At 33.7% G+C, this 19,092-nt stretch overlaps 1 protein-coding gene across 1 annotated transcript; it reads right to left on the reverse strand.

The window, feature by feature from the left end:
• Window positions 1–330: 330 nt before the first annotated feature.
• LOC120330464 (nephrocystin-3-like) lies at window positions 331–19,043 on the reverse strand. The gene is made up of 28 exons (XM_078118399.1): window positions 18,909–19,043; window positions 18,249–18,401; window positions 17,964–18,107; window positions 17,580–17,654; window positions 12,162–12,279; window positions 11,765–11,913; window positions 11,030–11,151; window positions 10,372–10,499; window positions 9,856–9,979; window positions 9,522–9,600; window positions 9,068–9,220; window positions 8,776–8,922; window positions 8,463–8,563; window positions 8,178–8,279; window positions 7,409–7,586; window positions 6,371–6,571; window positions 6,064–6,146; window positions 5,317–5,464; window positions 4,824–4,979; window positions 4,533–4,741; window positions 4,088–4,325; window positions 3,356–3,498; window positions 2,805–2,979; window positions 2,173–2,300; window positions 1,727–1,891; window positions 1,482–1,653; window positions 1,011–1,156; window positions 331–525 (listed from the first exon to the last, which is right to left on the reverse strand). Exons 1-28 carry the CDS (start codon window positions 19,029–19,031, stop codon window positions 429–431), a joined length of 3,957 nt encoding a protein of 1,318 aa, XP_077974525.1. The 5' UTR covers window positions 19,032–19,043; the 3' UTR covers window positions 331–428.
• Window positions 19,044–19,092: the final 49 nt, after the last annotated feature.

The raw sequence follows: 19,092 nt of genomic DNA on the forward strand, positions 1-19,092 counted from the left end.
TTCTAGAATAGTATTAGATCCTCAGCCCCATAATCGGCAGCACAAGTATTTCCTACATGCAATCATGTTCATTTTGGCATGAAAAAGACATAGTTTGCCAGTAACCATCATATTGGGAAATTTCAATCATAACAATTACCTTTGTGAACACGCATGTTTATCCCAATGAAATTTGCCCATTGGATGCGTCTAACGTTGTGGTAAATCGAAACGTTTACTCCACACAAACTAGTAATTTGTGATCCTGATTCTAATCAATTTTTTCACTGCAAACTTTAATTCATACACTCTTACAAAACAAGGAGTCCTGTCATAATCACCAAACAAATTGATAGAAAAGTAATTTATTTATAAACGATGCACGAGGATGGTAAAAAATACAAAACGCAAATACTGAAGAAAAGTTCTACCTCCGTTCGAAAATCACATTACTTCCAAGTTTTCTTTTTAAATTTTAATTCTTCTCTAATCAGCATACTTTTTTTGTATAAAGCGGCAGCTTCTTCAAATTCTTTTCTATCATACCTATAAAACACTGAAAACTAATGAACGAAATAAATAAAACCAAAAATACATTGGACTGCAATTAGTTTTAGTCATTTATTATTTAATAACGTAAGTTCGGTATTTCCGAAGTGTGTGAACCAAGATGGTGGACACCGGAATGTTGTATGTGTACCAGGTTAGGCCATAATTTTATTTCAATTTTCCTCATTTTAGTTCTATTACGAGTTCGGGGATTAGTTAAGGGACTCTCGTAGTATTTGTACCTGAAATTATAGCCTAACCCTAATCTGGTATACATACTACGTTCCGGTGTCCGCGATCTTGGTTCACATACCCAGGGAGTACCGTAAATTCTATTCCAGAGTCTCTCAAATCTTCCAAGTGAAAAGTTCAAACCTAATACTAGAACTTTAAATTTAACCATATTTGAAGTGACCTTAAAAGATATCCCGCTGATTCTAATATCATTTCATTAAAAACTAGCAAAATATATTAGCTTTTACCTCAAGACAGCAATATTTCTCAACGTGTCAGCAACTTGTTTACTGGAGGATCCATGTTTAATTGCATAAATATCAAGAGCTTGTTGATATAACGGAAGTGCAGAATCGTGCTGACCAATTTGACTTTCTACAACTGCAAGATTTACCTATACAAAGAATGAAGAAAATTAGTGTTTCAATAGACTGTGTTCAAGGATGTGAAAAAATTCCCCAAAGAGAAATTGATTTGCTACTAAAGTAAGAAACTGTTCAGTACACATGCATGCAACCATGCTGTATTGAAAATAACAACCAACCTATCAGTTTGCTGTTTTCCTCACTTTACCAATTCCTAGCAATAACTCATATTAGCAAGAGAAAAAGATATATCATTATACAATAATTAGTAATGAAATATGTTATAATGCTCTATTACTACTTAACGCCTTTAATCTTATTTAATCGTCCAAGATTCAAGAACTATTGTCATACCATTGCAGTTGCTGTTATAGAACTGTCATCCCCCTGAATTACTTTTGACATTTTCAACACTTCTTCATAAACATCTCTTGCAAGTTCATATTGTTGTGATTTTTTATAAAGAATTGCAAGATGTTTTGCTGTCGAAAAAACTAAAGGATTGTGTTCTCCAAATATTTCTCTCCTACAAAATGAATTATAAAATTGTTTTATTAGGTACAACTAAAGTTATTAATGGTGAAATAAAACGGACCAACCTTATTTTCAATGATTTTTTCATACAATCCACAGCTTGTTGATGAAACTTTTGTTCATTGTAAACAGCTGATAAATTATGAAGACATTGTGCAACATCTGCGTGATTTTTTCCAAGCAATTTTTCACGCATGGCCAGAGATTTTTTCAAAAAAGATTCTGCAGAACTGATACAATTAAAGTTGCTTAGTGAAAAGCGCGGCATAAAGTATTCAGAAATTTATTACAACCATGACTTGGGACATCGGTCTTATTGGTAAAAAGATCAAATTTAAAAAATTTACGCCAAACATTTAACTGACTAGAATATCAATATAATTCTACACAAGAGTTTCAAAAAACGATAGTCAAGTAAACACATAGATAGAAAGTTCAAAAACCACTAGGCATGCCAACAAATAAAGACTACTAATGTAGCATATATATATATATAACATATATTTTTTACCTATATTTCTTTTGCACATAGCACAATACACCCAACTCATTCATTGAATTTGCCAAATTTACAGATTCTTGCCCTGTGGCCAAATCTTCTAATTTTGCTGTTCTCTTCTTAAGCCTATCAAGTCGGGCCTGAAATTCAGTCAAACAATATTATTCTGCATAACATTAAAAAAAATAATATTAGAAAACTTTTTTGGATGAACAACAAAGACAAGCCAATGACAAAGTATTTTCAAAATGAATTGAAAAATGTCATTAAAATGGGGTTATCTATCATTTATTACTTTTATTCTTATGCTATATTGGGTCAATGAATTTAAAGTTAGAAATGCAGTGGGGCAATAAGGCCGACCAAGGTGAGATGAAGAGGGTAGGCTGAGAAATAGACAGACCGGTACTCCCATAGTGAGTGTACCAGACTATAGTTAGGCCATAATTTTATTCCGATTTTCTGTTTTTTAGTTCTATTACGAGTTCGGGGACTGTTTGTATTAGTCAAGCGAATACACTCTCTGCCCATAGGCTACAGTCCTTCACACAACTTGATGTAAATTAGGTGAACAAAATTAGTTATCTCCATATTGGTACACACACTTTTGGAGTGTCTTCAAAACAATTTGAAATAGTACATACCGAAGTAAATAAAACTCCACCGTTTCTATCTTGTAATGAATGAATTCGTTTAGCAATTATGTCGGCTTGATCGTGTCTTTCTTGCTTTCTAATCACAAAAGATAGAGATTGAAGTTCTTGAATCACTCGAGGATGTTCTCTTCCTGCTGCACACTCAACCAACTCAAGGGAATGTCTAAAGATCAATTAAAATAGCTAGCATCTGTTTAAGGGGATAAACACCAAAGAAGATATAAATGATGCAGGATTGATAACATATAACTCCCAAGCTTGAATATAATTGCTCAGTATTCTATACCATATTCTACTTAAATAGCTTCTATTTTTATTACATCAGTCAGATCCAGATGTCTCGAACATAGAAGTAAACATATTCACATACAAACATTCAGAATAACTTCATATTTTTCATATTGAACATATATAGGTGTCTGATTCAACTCAGAGACTTTGTATTAAAAAGTATTAATAGCTATAAAAGCTCTCGTGTGACGAAAAAATAAACTGTAATTATTACGCAGTACTATGTTTCATTCTAAGAGAAGACTCACTTCAGAAGTGGTTCTGCCATTGCATATTTTTTCCACTTTATATATACTGTTGCTAGATAATGTAATGAATCAGCAACAAATGGATGATCTGGATCCAATTCACTCTCTCGTATCTCCATAGATCGCTGAATACAGGTGACAGCCTAAACAAGATATATTTTTTACACTTATATTTTATTACATGAAATAATTCTTTAGGGAAACAATACGCAGAAGAAAAATCAAATTTTGTCCACATATGTAACTACTTGAATAGCAGCAGCCTATGGTCATACCCCATCAAACTGTTAAGAATAAGTGGCTGACAACAGTTGTTAGTTGAGTATCTTACTAAATAGAAATGCTCTTGTTCAAAATTTAAATTATTTTCTTCATTTTCTGACAGTTTTGCCAAGCCGTTGGCTGCAGAATCAATTGTTTCAGTCAAAAACATAGTTCGTAATCTCAAAGTACCACTCTGGGGTGCTGCAGGGGCACAGATATATTGGCAAAATTTTGCCAGTGGTATGATGCCCGTCATTGCATCTTTGACTAACATGCATTAGATTGCAGATTTGTATTTATTTTATGATGCTAAGTAGGCTATCAGGATTTTGCCATCACTTTGCAGTTCACTTTCTGTGTTCAACTATTCTGTGCAATCACAAGTCATCAGAGCAGAAGAAAAAATTTATGGGCTTGATTTGAAGATACCTTACTTCAATAAACCTTGATAAAACAAACTTTTCCTACATCTTCCATTAATCCCAGATCTCTTAAAAATCTACCAACAGATTCATAAACATTAGATATCAAGAGATGATCAGTCAGACGTTGAGAATTTCCAGAAAACAAGCTACTGGAACTGCCAGTTTGTGATGACAACTCCCCTCGACTTAAGAATAATAACATATCCATGTATAGCCTGACTATGCCTTGTTTATCTTCATCACAATATTGCCAATATTCAACCAGTTCACCAGCTCGTCCACTGAAATATTAAACTTATCAGAATAAAAAAAATAAACTTTGTCTACATTCCCCAAATTCAGGATGTATGAATAATTAAGCAGACTGTGTTGGTAATACATAAATATATACTGAATACAGCAAATATATTTGAAGTCTAATAACACTTTCAAATGCAAGTAAAGTGAGGCTGCCGCCAATCTCTCATGTAAAATCGGTTGTTCAGTACCTGAGATAAAGGTTATGAAATATATTTGGTTGAAGTAAACATTCTCGCATTCCGTTGACTGATTTTGCATGCCGTAGTAACCATGGCAACATTTCTGCAGTTCGACGATATTCTAGCGAAGAATTCCTGGCGAAGTACTGAATCAACAGTCGTGTTGAAGATTTCCTAATCTTATCCTGAATATAAGTTTCAGCTATGACAGAGGAAATCTGAAAAAAAATTCAAATTTTGAAAATTAATTTCTGAGAAATTCTATCAAACTACCGGTAGTTCATAATATTTATAACTTACCGAAGAATTACATACACAAACCAGACCTGCCCTCTCTGAAAGTATGCAGAATTGAACAAGTAACAAACGTAAACATGACCATGTTTGCCATGATAAACCTGGAATTAATCGTAACAACTCGCATTCGTTCAAACCAGATCTTGAACAATAAATCAACTAAAAAAGAGATATAGAAAACGGTTATCAAAACAGGAAAATTATAGATAGAGCTTAGAAAGTACGTTTCCCTGTTACCACTGGTAAAATCAATTTCAATTCAAAGAAATACATTCTGATTTGGTTACATCCTATTTGAAAACACCGGGTACATCAGTGAAATGTATATTCTTACAAATTTGTTCGAATGGTTGAATTAGAAATGGTCAAATACTTGGTAAATTGAATAAATTTTTCATTGCATCTAATTGACTTGCTAACTTTCGTTAGATCTTTTATGCTATTTAGTAGTTGATGCTATACACAAAAATATAATAAAAATATGATGAGACTCTACCTGTAAGATGTGTATAAACTGTTCTTGTATCTGTGTATTGATACATTCGCTTTCAATATGTTTCAACAATACACGATACATTTCTGAACAATCTCGTGTTTTTAGACAACTTTGAAAAAAAGTTTCTTTCCGATTGTTCATACAAACACTGCAGAAAGAACAGAACAAGTACATTTACGGTAGGTAAAAAATATTCAACACCTATTTATCATAAGTCTTCAAGGCATTTTGTTTGTTATCATGCAGGCTAGAAAAAAAAATTCTTCCTGGTTCAGCATTGGCCATTTAATTTATTTCTACACCATGGGTCGAGTACACCACCATGGAATTTGACCTAAGATGTTTAATCTGCGACACCAACACAGTTAGGTCTAAAGCTTCAACCGCAAGCACATCACGGCACTCAATGAGTATCAATTTGGTGAAACTCTAAATGTTGGATCATTAACAAAAATCAATAATTATTTTTTGGGGTCGGTCTCAAACAGTTTACCCCGTTTTGTCCAGAAAAGGGTTAGGAAAGGGATGCAACAAATACATGAAAAATGCTACAATGAACAATATTGCGAAATGGACATAAATTATTTGTAATTTACCACAATTCGATGCCAAATCAATCCATTTATTTAATATAAAAGTCCAGGATACAGTGCTACAGAGGCAATTAAAATTTTAAATTAAGTCAGCAAAATAAATAGTTGACAGATGAGGAACAAAAACCCAAAACATGGGAAATTCATGCTTTACCTGCATAATACTTTCAACAATAAAACAACATAGAGTGGATGACAGGTGCTAGCTGTTCTACATTGAGCTGTTACATCATTTTCCTGGTGATGAGAAAAAAAGCAAATGCATGCATGTAAACACAAGCAACATAAAATTTGCAACAAAATAATACTGAAATAAAATCACAACATAATATAATAACTCATACACATGCGAACCTTTCATGAAAGGAAACAAAAATATCCAAAACCAAATCAAGAAAAATATGATATAACATTTATATGTTGAGCAATAATGAAGCCTAAAAATTATAATTTAAATATACCTGAGAACTTTTAAATTGTACTTTTTCCCGCTCTGCAAATTCTGCCATAATCGCACGAACGCATTGAAATGAAAAAGGTTCGAGGTGTAAGGTTGGCCACTGTCGCCAGATATCTGGACAAGAATTGGCTCCCACTGATATTACGACTCTGAGACCAACTGGAAGAGGATCCAATAACCATTTGAAATGTTTACTCGAATCCTGAAAAGATATTATTACAAAGATATTATTTCTTAAAATATTAAACTTAACAGATACCCAATTTTAACTTCAAGAGTTAGCACCTGCATCCAGAATTTCAAAGTATAAAAACATATAACTCGAGATTCCTACTCATATAAGTTTTATAATGTTTGACCTATCATTTGTACTTCGTAGACATCTTTTTATGGAGATATTTGAAAACTACTATATTCCTGTGTCAACAGCAATTTCTCCCAACTATCCACAATTCTTGATGTCCTATCCATACAGAACACTACAAAAATCTTCTTAATGTAAAGGGATGCAAATTTTCATGTGGGAATGCGCAGTAGTAGAGCTGTAGTAGGGGTGTGCAACATTTTTTGTCGATGGGCTATGTAACCAACTTTATACATGTAGCTGGGCCACACAAAAAATCCGGTTTTTTCCATGTACACAACGAATAGGAAAGGCAAGAGAAGAGAATGCGGCTATCACTTAGAATCACAGCAATAATGGCACTGGGAAAAACGCCGAAATTTTTAACGCAGCGACAAGAACAAAAGAGCATTAAGTATTTTACCCACATGAGTGCCTTATTTAACACGAACTGTCAGACTAGGATTTTACGCTTGATATGGGAAATCTGAGTGTTGATAAGGGCCACACTAAATCGATCAGCGGGCCGGATTGTGGCCCGCAGGCCCTGTTGCACACCCCTGGCTAACGATATATAGCCAATCAGCACACAAACTCATGAATGTATTAATCAAAGAAGGTATGATGTTGTTTTCGAATAATTATTTTAGTAATTTACAAATTCAAAATAAATCTACCAGTGATGAATAAACATACTGTTATCATGTCCATAGAATCAATTGCTAAGAGAACTCTAGCATTCTTTGTAGTGCTCACTCTCTCCAACCAACGTGGCAGTAAGACTTTGAGATGAGCTACATCATAGCTTGATAAGGCAAAAGATGGTGGAGCAAGAGAAGGTGGAAGTTGTGCACAAACTTGAAACAACATTCGCCTGCGGTGAAATAACAAATTGGTTATAACTTATAACATTGCATGTTACGAAGTAAGATGGGCGCTTCAGAAGTATGTGTACTAATATGGAGGTAACTAATTTTGTGCGCCTATTTTACATCAAGTTGTGTAAAGGGACTGAAACCTATGGGCAGGGAGTATATTCAATTCGCTAACACAGACAGTCTCCAAACTCGTAATTGAACCAAAATAAGGAAAATCGGCCTAGCCCTAACCTGGTACACATACTGCGGGAGTACTGTTAGATGTAACAGGCACTGAATATTGTAGAAATAAATGCATTTACTCTGAGCACAAATAGTAATACGCTTATTTGATCTGAAGCAATATACAAGTATCGAGGAATCACTGATATGTAGCAGCTATTATTATTTGGATGGAAATCTTTCCAGTTCGTCATTGCCTACCTAATTTATTACCCCAGAGAGAGATGTAAAATCAATGCTAATTAGGCTATTTCAATTTAGAGAATCAAAATTCTTTATTAATAAAGACTTGAAAAATAAATAAATAAACTTATATTTTTAATAACAGGATGCCTAGTGATAAGAGAAATACAAATAAAAATTACCTCATCATAACTACAGGGTCTGCAGTTGCAGATTTGCTTGATGTCACAAAATGTTGAAATATGACGAAATTCTGATTCATATTGCGAAGGCATTCAACCCATCTTAATAAATTGACAAAACAACTGTTGTATCATCATTATTCATGACTATTAAGTTCGCTGATGCTATTTCATACGAATACGTTTATCAAAATTTCTTCTCAATAAAATTATTTTATGAAAAATTTCACAAGCTTTTTTCATTCGAATAAAAATAAATTTTTTTTTTGAAAAATACAAACTTACGATTTAATTAAAGTGGTTTTTCCAGAACCACATCCACCTGATATTAGAAGGGGAGGTGTTGGACCTGGTGATGAAACCAAGTCATTCAATCTTTCATAATACTGAAAATAAAAAAGACTTATAACATATTCCAGTAAATTTACTCGGCATTATACTACAATGCATTGGAAATAACCATGATCTGTCTTTTACAGATTAGCAGATGCTTTCCTACACTATATAAATTAAAGCATGATCCTGGAGGTACTAAAAAAAATTAATATATTAGAATGCTCTAATCAACTTTTTGAAAAAGAAACAGTTATTACTATACCTTTCTAAAACCAATTGGCTTCATGTCATTTTCATTCACAAAGGCAATTTCTCTTTGTTCCTGTTCTATACTTTCATCAAGTTGTATTTCATCCACACAACCAACTTCATTTGGTTCTGTTTTTTCATCGATCCCAACTCCCAATTCCTTAAATATGAATCGAAAACGAATTCAACTGCAGTAGATAATCTGTATATTTTATTATAAGAGCCAGGCACAGCCAGGATTTTCAAAGTGGGGGAAGAGGATTCAAAAATGAACCAATAACAACTTTCAACAAATATTCACTCACCATTTTAGCTATTCGTTTGATTTCTTTAATAGATGCTGCAACCCCTTCTGAACATCTGTTGTAATATTGTACATTTCCATTCCTTGAATTTTCAATGGCAGTTCGTAGGCTTTTGACAGACTCTGATTTATCTGAATCTGTTTTATTATTACACTGAAGAAAAAATCAGAAAAAAATTACAAGATTGAAATTGACATATTGTTAACTTTAAAACATATATTAATTTAACTTTTATATAGATTCGTTTCATGTCCCAAATGGAAAAAAGATTCTTTATATTTCATTCTTCCACAGAAATTATCAAATTTACGAGTCTTGTACAAGCCTTACCTCAAAAACAGAAAAATTAAGCAACAGTTAAATTTGAAATCGGGTATTCTACAATAATCGAATCGGAATGAATCCGTGAATGAAGTTAATACTCAAACAATGTCATTACTGTAGCAAATCTCACCTCTTTCAATAAATACACTACATTGGTTTTTGAACCATAATCTTCAGAGCTATTTAATCTGCATTCAAGCTCGGTGTACCTGATAATAAACATAAATTATCACAGAAAAAATTGAAAAAATAGAGAGAAATGAATTTCTAAGCTTAGTAGATCATGCTCGAAATAGTGATGTAGAAAAATTACTATCCCACATTGGCACAATTATAAATTACATGAAAATAATTGGACACGCCTCAATTAAGTACAGAAGATTTTTTAGCTTCAATACATATGCATAATGAAAATCAATAACTTGTTCCGATTTCAAACTAAGCAGTCACAAAATAACACAAACCGTCCTGCTTCATGGCCAATGAAACAAATAACGAGATCCGAAATATTAATTGTATGAGAAACAATTTCATCAACTGAAACTGAGTGATGACAGCTAGATACCAATGGATTCTTCAAATTCAAGCCTACAATAAAAGAAGAGGTACATTGCTTTACAAAAACAGCGATGACTAAAATAGCATGCAACATTATGTCAGTTCAATTAATGATGTATACATGTTCAAAATTCAATTTCCAATATGACTTTCAAAATCTTGTATCATCACACTGAATTTTTTATGAGGTGGTGTTAATCTTTTACGAATCAGGACAAAGTTTGAAGAAAAAATGTTATTTCTTCAAAAAACCGAATTCTTCCTTCCGTAACAGTTAGCTAATATATCGCATCCTGGATATTTTACATTCACATCACACACAAACTAATTATTCAGGGATATTTTCAAGTCTCAGGTAGTCAGGTTAGTCAAACATTTTTCTAACAGACAAGATTCAAAATATACATGACTTCTTGTTTTACCTTCTAAAGACACAATAGATAGAAAATATCCTTCCATTGCACAATTTTTTGTTAGCAATTTCAAATCTTCTGACTTTAGCAATGAAGCAACTTCCTTATGGCAATCTGCAGTACCGGTTATATAACATCTGATAGATAAAGGAGATTGTATATTAGTTAATAACATGCAGATAAATTCTTACATCAATTCTGGCCGATTGGAAGACAGATGTTGCCAGTTGCCAATAACCAAATATTGTTGTATCAAAGAACAATTTTTACAATAAAACCGATTTTCAATCTTTGAAAAGAAAATTTACTAATCATAACTTTTAGTCAGTTAATATAATTCATGAAACAAATGTAGCTTGAAATGGTGATGAAGCTAAGGAAGTTTTCCTGACATGGAAAGAAGAAGATCCAGTCCCTAATGGGCACTATTACTGCTGTACATAGGCTGATGCATTGGACACAAACTTAGACACAAAATTCACTCAGAAATTGTGATAATACATTTTAAAAAATTGGCAGAATCGCAGTAAAATCAATGGCTTAAATAAGTATATGTTGTTATGCTATCCTTAGCTAGAAAAGGGAAAATGTTTGAATATCCTCCAAGCTTTCCAACAAATCAAATTAACCATTGATTAATAATTTTTTAATTTGATAATCTAAATACCTCAGTGAATTTCTTTCAAAATATTCAGGATCTGTATAGTCGGGCAGCATGCTGTTACTTCCAAAGTTGCTTGAATTGGTAAGTTGATAGTTTCCATTTGACAAAACTTCATCAAAATGCAACTGAAAGTATCATGCACATGATAATTTAATATTAGAAAATAGATAACCTATTTCTCCAATGTCGGCACCCAAACAACCAAGAAAATAACAAGATCAAAAGAGGAAACAACATAGCAATATATTCGGCGCTCCAAAAGTATGTGTACTAATATAGAGGTGCGGTAACTAATTTTGTTCACCTACTTTATATCAAGTTGTGTAAAAGGACTGAAACCTATGGGTAAGAGGTATATTCACTTGGCTAAAACAGAGAGTTCCCGAACTCATAATAGAACTAGAATGAGGAAAATCGGGATAAAATTATGCCCAAACTTGGTACACATACTACGGGGGTACCATATATTCTAACTCAATACATTATAAAATCACCATCAATTTAGGCAATTTAATAAGTATAAGTATAGGTTTATTTCCACTCCATAATCAGCATAACAGACGATAAAATATTTGATAAAAACAAAATAAATAAAACTGATTATAGAATCGGGAGAGCAAATAAAACCTCAAGTAAGGTTTGAAGCGTACAGATTTTAGATGGAAAGATATTGATAAAAGAAGTAGTACGTGTTCTCTCACCCAAAAATTTTATTTGTTGTAGGCCTATGTCACTTACCGTGTGAGTGTCCTCTATATTTTTCATATCAGCAATACTTTCATTATTATCCGCTGCAACTGCATTTTGTATATGTGTGTAACTTCCGAACAATGAAGTGGTTTCACTCTCAGCAGCCCCCCACCAGTGATTTGGAGGTGTTGGTGAATCTGTCGAAGTAAGAATTCTACAAATTAAATGAAAAGCAATACAGACATAATAATTTAAAAAATGGCAGAACAGCGTAAGCTAACAAAAATATGTTATTATTAAACAAAATAGGTTAAATGTAGTAAAAGATTTCATCTTCGACCTGTGTGGCGGTGAGAGTGCTAAAATTTTTGTCCCGCTGACAACTCTTCTTGAAAAAAAAGTCATAGTTAAATTACTTGCTTTAAATATCTCATTAAATTTATACCTGGGATGACAACCCGTTCCTTTATTGATTCGACACTACTTTTAAATTTGTGATCATCTCCAGTAGCAACACCATGAGCTTGCATGCGATGAAATTTGGATTCCAGTAATCTTTTCTCCTTTTGATAAAAAAATATATGTCTATATTAATAAATAGAACTATTTACAAGATAAAACTAATTCAACAATAATCAAGGATAGGATTTACATTTTTATCCCAAGGGAAGGAAAAGTCGATAAGACGGCTTAATAATATGGAGAACCACGGCCTCTTGTCCAGTTACCAGTCCAGGTCGGGAATGGGATTAGTTAGCCAGTTCTTTTATTTTCGAAAGCATGGACTTGATGGTGGAAGAAGCCGTAACCAACCAGCGGTTACGTGAACCGCCCTACGGCGAGTCCAGCAATCCTCCAGCGGTTACGTGAACCGCCCTACGGCGAGTCCAGCAATCCTCTCTCACGTAACCATCCCCGCATGGGATTTGAACCCACGCAGGGGTAATCAGAGATACAGTGGCGAGCAGTGTTCACTATTAGCGCACTTTTTTGCGAAAATTGCGAAGCACTTTCGCAACTTTTTTTAGGGACTGCGAAATAGCACTTTTTTCCGATTTTGAAGAGAAATAGCACTTTTTTCCGATTTTGAATGGAATAAAAATTCAAAGTTAACAAATATTTTCGAGAATTAAGTTGACAAATAAGTAACATACTAGTACTTTTGTAACTCAATTCTGCATATCATAACGATATTTACCGGAATTCTAACCTATGAGATGCAGACATAGGAGATAAAGCTTTTGCATTAACGACAAAATTCTTGTTTATAATATGATTATTATACAAGCACACCGATTCCGCTACTCCCGCAAAAAACGCTCTCAGGTGATTGAAACCAGATGTTGGAATAATACGCAGTGCGTTTCTTTGAAGAGAGTGGTCATGTGACTATCAATGATATCGATCAATTCAGAATGACTATAAAAGTGTTATGTGTTATAGTCACTTTGGATGAATTGTGACCAAACTGCACGATTTTCAAATCAGACGAAACTTTAAGCAGCATGTCACAGATTTGCAAAATCACCAAATTCACAAATATCAATTAAGTGCCATTTTATTGTAATCACAATGTTGAAAGGAGTGACATTTTGCGATATTTACACAACTATTTCTCATTGATATGCCAGGACGGGTGGGCGAAATTCAATATTTTTTTGAATCGAATATTTTTAAGGAGTACCGAATAAACGTGGTGGAAACATTAAAAAATCGGCGACAAAGTCTTTTTACTGGTTAATTCCGTTGTAATCGCTAATTGTTCTTGTCACCGATCGTTTTGGCGGCGATATCCAGGCTTTGGGTAATCTATATTCCCGCCCTCTCTTTTTTACAAATATGAATTCTTGTGGGTCGGCGGACATCGAAGTTTTATATTTCGGGTTTACCCGTTCGTTCACATCGGCAACAGCTGTTGAAGACATTGAGGACTCAAATTAACATTTGCGTTGGCTTTAATATTACCTATCAAGATTTGTAAATTTACCGTCCCAATTTTATGCGAATGGTAATATTATTGTCCATACTGTGATGCAGATATTTATTAAGACGATAATTAACTTTCTCATGTATTTCTATGGTGATAAACTTCGCAAATCTGAAATTGTGCCAATCCTGAATGTTGATTTAAAATAGTGATTGAATAATTCGGCAATAAAAGCATTTCTGCGTGGTCACGAGATGACGTTAATGAACAGCACTTCTTTTACAGGATATTTTACGTATGCGACTTAATGCTAAAAAGATTGGGCTCGAGTGCCCTCAAGTTTCAACGTGTTTTCAACAAAACAATACCCCGGCGATAATTATAGCTAAAATGTTACCGAGCAATTCACAATTTTATTTATGGAATTTGCAAATTCACCAGTTTCTTGACGATTTTGATATTGTCACGCCCTAATTATTAGTGCAAAAAATACTCTCCTTCTTCCGCGGCGGTTTGACGGGTTCTTTGTTCCATTCTTCAGAAAGTTCTGACAGGGGGGATATAGAATACTGAATCCGGAGGGTTGAATCCCTGTCCACTTACTGGTGATTTTCAGTTTTGAAATGCGTGAAACATTCTCTATTTTAAATAAAATGACGTTTCGCGGGCTAGAGTTCTCCCCGAAAATTATTTGTTCCAGACGTTAGTTAGATGATAGATAAAACATTAGATTAATAGTTTTCGTGACGCCCCGTTTTCGAAAATACAAAGTTATATCTCAAAAAATGCGTTATGATACATTTGGAATGAAACATTATTTACGGTTAATTCAGATCATATTTTACTCTTCATGACACCCGGTATCCGAAAATACAGTTGTATCTCGAAAAATGTGTTTTGTTACATTTAAAATAAAACATTTTTGCGATTAATTGAGATCATATTTTACTTTTCAGGACACCCATTTCCGAAAATACAAGGTTATATCGCGAAAATGTGTTTTGTTACATTTAAAATAAAACATTTTTGCGATTAATTTAGATCATATTTTACTTTTCAGGACACCCGTTTTCGAAAATACAAGGTTATATCGCAAAATGTGTTTTGTTACATTTAAAATAAAAACATTTTTGCGATTAATTTAGATCAAATTTTACCTTTCACGGCAACCCGTTTCCGAAAATACAAAGTTATATCACAAAAAAATGCGTTTTGTTACATTTATTTTGCATTCCCAATAAAATACATATTTTCCCTAATTAAGGTCGTCGATGAATCTGTTCCTGTCGTTCAAGCTCGACACACGTTTGGACGAGTGTTGGGCGGTTTTTTGGTCGACGATAAATTAAAAAGTTGCCACACGTTATTTGTATAACGATAATAACTGAAAATTAAGATTTTATAATAGAAGTGAATTTGTCTCAAGATGGTATTTCACGATTCCTGCCAACAGAAAATAAACACGCTGACAGGCTTGGTTATAACTGATATTCGTTTAATTTATTTTACTCTATTAATAAACGCGCCAGACCAATTGCGACCATATAAATTGCAGTCGCATCGGTATGGACTGTATGTTTTTGGCGCTCTCACATTAATAATAATTTTCAACAAAACAATACCCCGACGGTCATTAAAGCTGAATTCGTTACCGAATAATTCACAATTTTATTTACCGAATTTGCAATTTTAATATCTCACTTGACGATTTTGATGATGTCATGCCCTAATTATTACTGCTTAAATGCCTCAATATACAACAAATGTAATCATTTTCGACGATAACAGGCGCAACAATTCGTAAACGAGCTGTTATCACGAAATTCGCGATTGATTTTACCTCTCTCTTGTTTACAATTTTAACATCCCGCCGGCCACGTATGGTCGAATAAAATGTTCACATATTCGAAACATGACTTGGCCAAGGATGGAAGGGATCACTAAAGAGCTAATAGAAAGTACATACGCGAAGGTATGATATTAACATCGAGAATATTTTTGAGCATATCACGGGACGGAAATATTTTGCACCCGGCTGTTTGTTGGCAGAACAACGATACGCTAAAGTTAATTGATCGAATACAGGGAAGTATTTATTTATCATTTCACTTGCGAACATCGAGGTTTTGGCGGAATTGTACGATCATGTTGTCTTTCTTAAATAATAACTTTTTCAATAAATGTTCATTTTACTTTTGCGTCTTTATTATATGTCGGGTTTTCATTTATTTTAAATTCGAAATTGTCCGAAATACTCCAACAGGTGTATAAGTACAATAATAATAGTACTTACCAAAGTACTTACCAGGGAAGTTTAATACACACGATGTGTAAAGGGCGTCGTAACTCCCGTTTATTAATTATAAATTTTTTTACATTCTGCTTAAAAAACAACGGCAGTCATCTCACGTAACTCTCGCGACCAAATCTTTTTTGTTTTGTATGGCATCGTCTTGGCGACAAATTTATTGCCGACTAAATTTTAATTGTGTTTTAGGATAAGTTATTTTCTGTTTGTTGGTTTCTAAACTTTACAAACTTGGGTAGCAATTACTATTAATGTGAGATTTGTGCATATGAAGGATTGAATATCGCGACTGGATGTCCGATATCTGGGAATGCGTAATTCTCTTTCAACATCAATTTTCATGATATCAGCGTTCATGTGGTCATGAAAATTATTTATCAAATGGATTGGTATTTCGAGACACTCTCAAAATTATTTGGGATCCACTATCATATCATTCGTTTATTTTTTATATTCATGTTTTTCTCAAGAATCACCCTCGTTATATTTAGTGTACCTTCGCAAAAGAAAACTCTTTGGTGTCATCGTTCCTATTAGTGTAATTGAAATATATGGAGCAAGTGGCGTTGTGATGCGAATATTTGATACTAGGTCAGCAAGCATTACAAAGAGTGCTATTTATGAATGCTGAAAGTACATGACATTACTAAACATTTTGCCAATATATGAAGTTTTCTGCCCGATTTAAACTAACTCGCACCCAAACCAAGGCAAGTCCACATTTAAAAATTACTTGTATTTGGGTAAGCTCTGAAATAGTATAATATAAATGTAAATGAGAAATTAGGTCACGCTAGCTCACGAAACGGGAGGATTTTCAAAGTGATCTTGTGTAATATTTCGGAGAAAAAGGTTTGAAAGGAAAGTAGGTCAACCTATCTCCTAAAACAGGGGAGTATCCTGCTTAATATTTCGGAGGGAACGTAGGTTAAGTTATCTTTTAAAACAGCGGGTGGCGACTTTCGAAGTGGTTCAAAATCACAAATTAATAATTATCAGATTAGCTTTAGGGATAAATCGAAAAGTTGAATTTCCAGCGCACCTAACCCTAATTAGTTGATTGCTATTTATATTTGGGGGGGGGGGGGGGGGATTATTTTGCACGGGATTTGTACAAACGATCCACCCTGTAACTAATATGGTTTACAGCCTGCCGCGTGTCTGTTAGATGGAAGGAGTAACAAATGTGAAAGTCTTTGCTGTTTACGGGAGTAAGCAACTGACACCATGATACATTGCATGAAAGTTTTGTCCCGGCAGGTGTTAGCAGATGTCATTTCGTTGCCGATGAATTCGCTTGTTTTAATTAAACATGAATTCGCTTAAAGGGAACTCGGTTAACGAAAAGGCTTCTCTTTAATTCATAATATTAACCGGAGGAGCGCTTTTTTGAGTATCTATGCCGTTTTAAATGGGTTATATGAAAGGCTAGGGCACCTAACTTGTTAAAATCGGCAAAAGCACTTTCGCACTTTTTTTTTCGACTGCGAAGCACTTTCGCACTCATAATTTGCTTAGAGTTAACACTGGTGGCGAGCGTATTCTTAATGCCCAGCACAATACACCACACCGCTGAGCCTAATCAAATACAACAATACAATATGAAAGATTGAATAAATAATTAATACCTGCAACAAAGCTTGTATTTCCGATTCTTTTGTTTCACGAAATATTTTGAACTGTCTTTGAATTTTTTCTCTATCCTGAATGGTTTAGAGGCAAATATTATTTCAATTTTTAGGAAGAATGAAAAACAAATACAAACGGCAAACATTGACAAAACTCACCGCATAGTATACTCAGCCGGTCAAAGATGACTAAAATTTTATTATGAATCATTACTCATTACATTAGTAATATTTTTATACATAACAGGACTGATCGAACATAACAAATCTGTAACTGTTATTTGAGGTTCCAGACTGAATGCCCTATATTATCTTTCTATCATTATTGCTTATACAACAAACAAGAACTAAAATGGAATGTTTATGAAAACGGAGGACACATACCTGATCAAGAGATATCGCTCTCTGCGTAGCTTCATGGCAACTTTCTGTAGCAGTATCACGCTCAGCTCGTAATTTCTGACAAAGTCTGTTTAATGCTTGGAGTTCAGCTCGAAGACGTGTATTTTCAGTATCTAATTTTTGCTCCTGCCATATTATATTGAAATTGGCAAATTTAATTGCTATGACTAGTATATTGTGACTTTTCACTATCATCTAATTGGGATAAGAAGCAGTTACATGATAAAATTGCTAATTCCAGTCTTACTGTTCTGAATACTTTCGTACCTTCCTCTGAAGAGCCAAGATATCCTGTTCTTTTGTGATCTTCAATTCATTTTCTTTACGAGCAGGAACAGGTAAAAGTTGATTTGTCAGTGGGGATCCAGATGTATCAATTGAAAATAAACTTTGAGATTGTCGAACTCCATTTGTATCATTCTGAATAAACATTGAACTATTATTACTCCTCAACTTGAGTTGAGTGTTTTTATAAAATGAACATCCAACATGATAAGTATAAATTGGACCTTTAATCTTCACAGCTTGTCCACAATAACTGTAGAACTATCACTACTGTATTATCAGATCTGGTACTGTAACACATGAAAAAAAATTCAGAATCTCGCTAATCACAAGATATGCTGATATGCAGTCGTGGAAAAGCTACCTACAATTAATCTTTATTTTGTTAACAGACAAAGCTCCAGATGAAAAACGATTCCCATGGGAAGTTTTAAATAAATAAAAGTAATAGCCTACTAGCGACAACAGTCTTTAACCACTAAAAATTTCAAATCGCATGGTCCAGTGGTTAATAACAAGAAAAACGATTTTTTCAAGAGAGGGCAAAAAATACTAACAAGTGACAAGGACAACATAATTACAAAAGGAACCATAGGTATCGCATACTTCATGCCCAAAAAACAAATCTGATAAATAACAGACCTTGTTTCTAACAACATTATGAGGTTGACTGCTATGTTTCTTGATGCCAGTAAATCGTTTGTCATTGCCATCCTCTATCAATTCATCTTTAATTTTCATTTCCACCGATCCGCCTGTTCCCATGATGATGAACAAGTATTATTTAGCAAGAATATACCATTTTACAAAATTATTGCAATCGCAC

Source organism: Styela clava, chromosome 12 (genome assembly GCF_964204865.1).
Source record: "Styela clava chromosome 12, kaStyClav1.hap1.2, whole genome shotgun sequence".
Lineage (NCBI taxonomy): Eukaryota > Metazoa > Chordata > Ascidiacea > Stolidobranchia > Styelidae > Styela > Styela clava.